Source organism: Salvia hispanica, chromosome 4, assembly GCF_023119035.1.
Source record: "Salvia hispanica cultivar TCC Black 2014 chromosome 4, UniMelb_Shisp_WGS_1.0, whole genome shotgun sequence".
Classification (NCBI taxonomy): domain Eukaryota; kingdom Viridiplantae; phylum Streptophyta; class Magnoliopsida; order Lamiales; family Lamiaceae; genus Salvia; species Salvia hispanica.
This window is the reverse complement of record NC_062968.1, coordinates 37,183,749-37,191,313: the sequence shown is the minus strand read 5'-3', so window position 1 is coordinate 37,191,313 and position 7,565 is coordinate 37,183,749. Positions and strand designations below refer to the sequence as shown.

General features: G+C 36.2%; 1 protein-coding gene across 1 annotated transcript; it reads right to left on the bottom strand.

The window, feature by feature from the left end:
• Window positions 1–3,821: 3,821 nt before the first annotated feature.
• Window positions 3,822–7,222, bottom strand: LOC125223862 (glucomannan 4-beta-mannosyltransferase 9-like). The gene is made up of 9 exons (XM_048127169.1): window positions 6,628–7,222; window positions 6,440–6,538; window positions 6,108–6,360; window positions 5,357–5,467; window positions 5,127–5,263; window positions 4,932–5,045; window positions 4,620–4,819; window positions 4,342–4,536; window positions 3,822–4,234 (listed from the first exon to the last, which is right to left on the bottom strand). Exons 1-9 carry the CDS (start codon window positions 6,922–6,924, stop codon window positions 4,075–4,077), a joined length of 1,566 nt encoding a protein of 521 aa, XP_047983126.1. The 5' UTR covers window positions 6,925–7,222; the 3' UTR covers window positions 3,822–4,074.
• Between the last annotated feature and the right edge of the window lie 343 nt (window positions 7,223–7,565).

The window sequence follows — 7,565 nt, the reverse complement described above, 5'->3', positions numbered from 1 at the left end:
ATTCAAGTTTTAGAACAAATTAGTACTATTATATTAACAGTTGCTGATTGGTATATAAGCACGCAGTTCACACTCGATCCGAATGTGGACTTGAGCAACTCCGATCTGCACATATTTTTCATTTTTTTAATTATAAAATAATTCTTATTTCTATTAACAGTCATTCTAATAAAATAGTTTTATGTTCATAAGCTCCAAAATTGGATGAAGGGGAGCTTACACAGATTTTAATTATGACCAACCTACTCAAATCTAGCTGTTGCTTTCAACGGCTATTCTCAGTTTATTATCTTTTGCCATTTAACTAAAAATGGCTTCCACACCGCGTGAAAGACACGGAGTAGTATTTATTGTAATATACTTGAAATAATATTTTGCTATATTGTTACAAAAATATTTTTCACAATTTTATAGATTTTATGAATAACAGACTACCTCTATTTTCTGAAAATAAGGATTTTGGAGACGTTTTAATGTGAAATTGATAAAATAAGTGAGAAATAAAAAAAAATATTAAAATATTATTAATAGAGAATATAGTCCACATTATAAAAAAAACCAAAAACTTGTCAAAAATGGATGTACACTAATTTTATGGACGGTCCAAAAAATAAATAAATTAGTACTACTATTGTTTAGAGACACGTGGAGTATACAATTAGGATATCAAATCACCTTTTCATACAGCATTAACTATATTATTCATGGACCCCACATTATTTTTTAATCTCATAAGAGAGTATTTACAATATAAAATACATATCAGTTTGAAAATTCTCACCCTTCCTTCATGAGATTTCTTCTTCAAGAGAGCGTTCTGCGTGAAAATCTTACAAAAACATCTAGAAATGTTTTCCTACGAAAAAACTATTTGCGTGGATTGATCCATTCTTTGTACTCTTCGTCTTTGATCTTTTTTCCATTTTTGGATCCGAATGTACAAAACTCATCAAGTAATCATATGATATAAATTTTAGATAAAAGAAAATCAAAAATCAAGCAAAGTACGATAAGTCTAACCCCAAATGCCTAGAAAATTGAGTTTACAACTCAGATAAAAGGGATTAAAAATTCATTGTCGCTCCATTGTAAGCTATATATGTGTATATATAGGTAGTGGTATATACACAAAATATGCATAAAGACTAAAGTTGATAAAAACCTAATTAATAAGAAGTTATAAGAATAAATTTATCTACTGCTCCATAGTTTGTCATTTATCATTATTTGTTAATTAAATTCATAAAAAATAATCAATAATGGAACAAATAAGTTCTTCTTCTACATTATAAATTGATGGGTTGTTAAATAAAATCTTCCAGTCGTTACCTTGTAAAAGTAAGTCATTGATATCTTTAACCTAGGTAGATGTGGACAATCTATCGCGAACGGTTGCTATTGTTGATTCAAAGTCAGTTCATATCTCGGATAACTTATGACGGAATGGATCATGATGAGTTAATGCAATTAGTTACGTGGAATTCCTTTCTACAATTGATTCAACGAGTCAATGAATACCATATGCACAATCCATCGGTTCCTGATGTCCGAAAAATTGTTATGTGCACCACGGGCGAGAAGTTGTCCCGGCAAGGCTTGTTGAAGATTTCATATTGCGGTGCCGGTAACTGCAAATGCAGGTGCTCGTTGGATTTTGATATAAATAGACGGGCTACAAAAAGTAAAATGGGGCTATGTTAGAATCATCCTTTTATTATAATGTTGGATAAAATATGTTGGACCGGCCCAAATATGGTCCAAAATAAAAGGTTGGTTGTTGCAGCAGATAGATAATTCTGAGAAACACACATTTTTTATTTTTCCTAATTGCCAAATATTTACATTTTCTATTTTAATACTAGTATTATTAGGTGCTTATATTAAAAGGTTAATCCACTTTGCATAGCACAATAAGATCACAAATTTATTTTTGACTTTAAATACTATCCAAAATACTGCCCATCTGTCCTTTATGGTACATATTTATAAATTCTTCCATTCCAAATAATTCCTGATTATATTTAGTATCACAAAATATAAATCATACTCCAAACTAGGGATGTCAATTCAACCCGAAACCCGTGGGTCGGCCCGAATAGTCCGGTAAAATGAGTGGGTTAGGGCTATACTTTTATAACCCGAATACAAAACGGGCTAAACGGGTTGGCCTGAATGGGTTGACGGGTTAAGCGGATTGGCCCGAACGGGTTGTGGGTTGGCCCGACGGGTTGCAACTTTTAATTAAAAAATATTGAGTTTTAGGGATTTTTTGTATTTTTTAATTTCATGTGACACAATCATTAGTCTTTTTCAATCTGCATTCTACACGTTTCTACTCAATCTCACACTATCAACTTTCAAGTTCAACCTCAACTCATTATTCCATCGTCCCATCACCTGTCATTATTGTTTTACTACCACCAACGCCAAAATTAAGAATTAACCCATCAAAATCTCATTATATTTATCATTTTAATAATTATTCAAGTAAGATATGATTTTTAATTTTAAAATAAAATTAATTATGACCAATGTCAAAATAATGACACGAACACAAGCTTTAATTGAAATTAATCGATTTAACATTAATTTATCTTTGTTTAGATTATAGTTGATTGAGATGAAAGACTTCTCTCCCAACTATTGAGGAAAACTATGAAAATTTTGAAGCTTTTATGTGATTCTATCACTAAGAAGAAAAAAATAATTAAAATTTAAAATCATTTTATTGAGGAACCCGCCGGGTTAGGGTTAGGGTTGAAAATTTATGACCCGAATAGCCCGAACCCAAATAGCCCGACAACCCGAGTGGGTTGGCCCGAACCCGAACGGGTTAACCCGATTGACATCCCTACTCCAAACCATATAGATACAGGGGACGACCCACTGAAATTTAACGAAATAACATCAGTATATTCAAGTGGATTTTGAATTTTACTCTACAAACAGTTCAATAAACTCATTATTAGCAATTTTTAAGTCTGGCGCACAATTATTTTGACTTTAATTAGTTTCAAATTAACTGTCAAAGAACAATATTAACGCCTTGAATCCTTAGCAATTCAACAGCTCTATGACTAATTAATTGGTTTGCCACCTTAAAACATGATTAAGCTACATTTATCCACCTCTAATATCAACTTGCTACCTAATTGCGTTTACATCGTTACTGATAATGCCGTCATGTCTAACCAATAATGAAAGTGATATAAGTATAACAAAAAGATGTGTTGATTTATATAAGGAATAAAATTACAAGAGTTTATGTAAGGCAACAATTAGTTGATTTATATTCTTTTTTCTTTTTTTTTTTTTTATCAAACAGAGGTTCCAAAGTGTGTGTTATGAATCTTATGAAACCTTGGCACTTGGATACAGAGAGCCTGAATTTATTTTTTAAATGGGCAATTCTGTACCATAGAACAGTCCTTTCATATTGCTTAGTTGTAGAAATATGTTATTGTTCATCTTGTAATGGAACTCAAAATGCACAACTGCCTAATTAGAGGGTTGCTTTCTCTACAACTGCATTCAATTTTCTGATCACCAATATTTAAGGCAGCAGTTGGGTAAAAAAATCTCTTATTAAGTGCATCTCCCATTAATCCTAGTAGGTGAAAACAATAAATTTCCACTGTTCAATTGCTCTCCTGTTTTTGTTTTGTTTATTAGTTATTTTAATTATTAGAAAAGAAACATTTAAGATGGGAGGTCTGTTCAACTGCCTAATGTACAGGCTTATTGTTGCATATGTTGCTTTTCAGACTTGGATTCTGTCTAATTCAAACAACCTTGAAATTATGAACAACTAGAAAATGAAATTGATACAGAAAACCAATGATAATTTCAATTTTCAGTGATCCAACTTTATAATATACACATGAAAAAACAAAATCCACAACAACCCTGAGCTCCAACTCTTATGCTTAAACCTAAAAGAATACACTCACTTTCTACATGTAAAAAAAGAGCAGTATACAAGAGCAAAAAAAAGAGGAGAAAGGGAACCAAGACTGCATCATGCTTCCAAATTTAGCAAAACACTAATCGAAGCAAGCAACGAGAAGTTCCTCCTCAAGAAGGGACGAAGGTGCCAATATAGCCAAATCCCATGATGAAGAAGGCTGTTGCCTGGATAAAGAGGTATATGAAGAAGTGGTTTTTCCCAAATGCAACGTCATAGCAGCCGCAAAAGAAGAGGTAGCAACCAATAGCAAGCTCTAACAAATGGATTCTGTTTCAGCAAAAAATTATCTATCAGATTCTTGCAGGTTATGTATATATATACAGAGTATATGCTAAAAATGACCAAGAGATGCATTCATTGATCACAAAATGTACCTATCTCCAATCCTAAACCGAGGTTTCTTGAAAGCTTTGAGTGCAGATTTGAACTTAAGTGCATCGCCAAGTTTTTCAGTGACAATCCACTCATTCACTCTCCCCGCCTCAAGCAACCCGATCAAGGTGGCCTTGGCGCGGTGCAGTGACATCACGTTCTCGAAGAGGATCCAGAAAACAAGCAAATGGAGTGACCTACATATTCGAACTCTTAACATCAAACAAAAGAAGAAAGTGAAATGAACATTAGGCCAATCCGAGGTGCAAGAAATTGGGACCTCGGAGTTCCAACTGCGTTGAGGAGGGTGATGATGGAAGGAATGTAAACTGCACCCCATTTCGGAATCTGAACTTCGGGTACCAACACGGTAGCAGGTAGCACGACACAGTAGAACACGAACGTTACTATATGGGCTACTATCTTCCTTATGAAGAAGAAACTGTATATGACATGAACCTTCTTCCACAATGACACTTTCTGCAAATAAATGCATTTATAGTTTGATCAGCTGTCCCTATCGATATCCATATTTCTCAAGGATCAAACACAGGATTAAGAAAGAGAGAGAGAGAGAGAGAGATTGCTCAACCTTGTTTCTTATGATCTCAGACAACATCTTCCTGAACAAATTTGCGGGGCCACACGACCAACGATGTTGTTGGTATCTATACGCCTTGAACGTGCTAGGCAACTCGTTTTTCACCTGCAACAAACAGTACAATACCGTTACATCATTTTAATAGCGATCATCAAAGTACAAAACATGACTTGTTTCATTAGGTACCTCTAGAGAGCCAAGATACAAGAATTTCCATCCTTTAAGACTAGCACGAACGGCCAAGTCCATATCCTCAACCGTTGTACGATCTTTCCATCCCCCCGCCTCCTCGATTGCAGCAATCCTCCACACACCAGCAGTCCCTTCAAATTTTCACAAACATCATACATTCGTATTAGCATTATTACAGTGATATTACTCGGTTCCAATCATCTAATTTAAGAGTATGTCATTACCATTGAATCCAAAGAAAGAATAGGTGGATGAGCCTACTTCTTGTTCCACTGTGAAATGGTAGTCGAGCGACATTTCTTGCATTCTCGTCATCAAGCATTCGTTGGCATTAACTGGGAAGATAAATTAAATCTCATTATTAACTAATCCTAGTTAAATAAAACATTCAACAACAACTAGTGTTTAGGGCCATAAGAAAAGTAAATGCCACCATCTAACTGAATGAAGAAGGGTGTCGGTAGATGAAGATTGCGGCCCACCACACTCATATATGCATGCCCTCGGGCCTCAGCAGTCAGCACATGCGATTGCTGGCTTAAAAAAGGTAGGGACCAAGGACAAAACTACCCCTTGTCCACACACCCTCCTTTTTTAAGAATCAAAGATTTACTATATTTACCAACTCTTTTCCTCAGATGGGAAAAAGGATAATAAAGTCAATCCACGAGGTATCACTTATTCAGTTCTCACTATCAACTTTCTAGGACAGCCTACAGTTGTATTTCCATTACAACAATGGACACAACATCATTTCACAAACCACACCATTATAAAACCTGGAAACTAGCACTTTTAAGTCAAAAATTGAATGGTCTTTAATTCTACATCAACCCCCTTTGGCTTTATGTTCTCAACACACAGTGAAGCATGGCTGTTTTGAGTGGTGGATAGGCAGTCCCTCTCATTAGTGTCATCACCGACACATGAATAATCCTTAATTAACACGTGAGAGATGGAGAAGAAGAATAGTACCGAATTTCCAGCGAGCTTGGACGAGGGCGAGTTCGGGGTTGTGGACGAGGAAAGGGATGGTTCGCCACAGGAAATCGGGTTCCGGTTGGAAATCAGCGTCGAATATTGCCACGTAATCGCACTGTTTAACGTAGGAATGTTTGAGGCCTTCTTTAAGAGCCCCTGCCTTGTAACCGTTTCTGTTGTCGCGGATTTCGTATTTGATGTTTATCCCTTTGCTCGCCCATCTCTGGCACTCCATTTCCACCATAGTCTATTGCATTATTCAAATATTACTACTCCAGATTCGTACATAACATTAGAATTGGGATTTTCAATTTTCATAATCATACCTTGATGGTGGGGTCGGTTGAATCGTCGAGAACTTGGACTATGATTCGATCCGACGGCCAGGATAGGCCGCATGCAGCTCCGATGGAGAGCTGATAAACCTGTGCAGTAGAATTGAATTGGAAATTTGGAATGGGGATTTGAAACATACTACTATAATGAATGCACGAAACAAGGAGAGCTCAGCTACCTCTCTTTCGTTGTACATAGGGATTTGGACGAGGACCATCGGGTAGGAGGAGTTGCCGAGCTCCAAATCGTCCTTCATTGACTCCCATTTGTATCTCTTATCGGCTTTGCGGCCGAAGATTTTGACGAGAGTGATGACGACGGCCATGTAAACCCTCTCGACGAACAGCATGACTGACATTGCCAAGCAGAGGAACACCGCCATGTTGAGCAGCGGCACGATTAGCGGCGCCTTGATCTGCCCCCAAATGATCTGGAATTGCTCCGCCATGTCGTTGTGGACGGAGAGGCGTTCCATTTTGATTCCTCTGTTTTTTTGAGTGCGGAAAATCGAGATCTGTTGATAGGGTATATATAGCGCTTTGCGAAAAGCGCAAGAATATTTCTTTTGATTTTGCTTCTGTGAGACGCAAAAACGAATGGGGAAAAGGAGCAGGGTTGTCAGAAAACACACTGCGATCCTTTATGTTGAATTAAACATCAATGCAATGCTTTGTAAGTGGCCAGAAAAAGATTACTTCTTCTCTGGCCGGTCTGAGGGGGAGACGATGGGAAAACAGAGGAAGTGAGGAGTGGGAATACTAAATGGTGTGGGGAAGAGATACAAAGAGAACCTCTTTATAGAAATTCTTTTTTGGCTTTCATGTTTAGCTTGCTTTTTTTATTATTAATACTCCATTATTCATGTTATTTTTCTATTGTCTAACTAAGTCTTCTAACTACCAATGAATTTGACGGTTTCCAAGACCCGTGAAAACAACTCTCCAACTGCACCATTTCTGCCGCCGCCGATATTCCGGCTACATTTCTAGTCCAAATAAGGGGAGTATTTTTATTTTGGAACATCAATTTAGGAGTACAAGAATATAAAATAGGAGAAAAATATATATTTTTTCATTTGTTAAAAACTGACATATTTTGTTATTTTAGATTAGGTTA

Coding starts and splice junctions, on each gene's coding strand:
- LOC125223862 (XM_048127169.1), bottom strand. CDS start 6,924: ATGGAACGCCTCTCCGTCCACAACGACATGGCGGAGCAATTCCAGATC. Junction 6,361..6,439: donor CAACCGACCCCACCATCAAG/GTATGATTATGA, acceptor ATAATGCAATAG/ACTATGGTGGAAATGGAGTG. Junction 5,468..6,107: donor CCAAGCTCGCTGGAAATTCG/GTACTATTCTTC, acceptor TTATCTTCCCAG/TTAATGCCAACGAATGCTTG.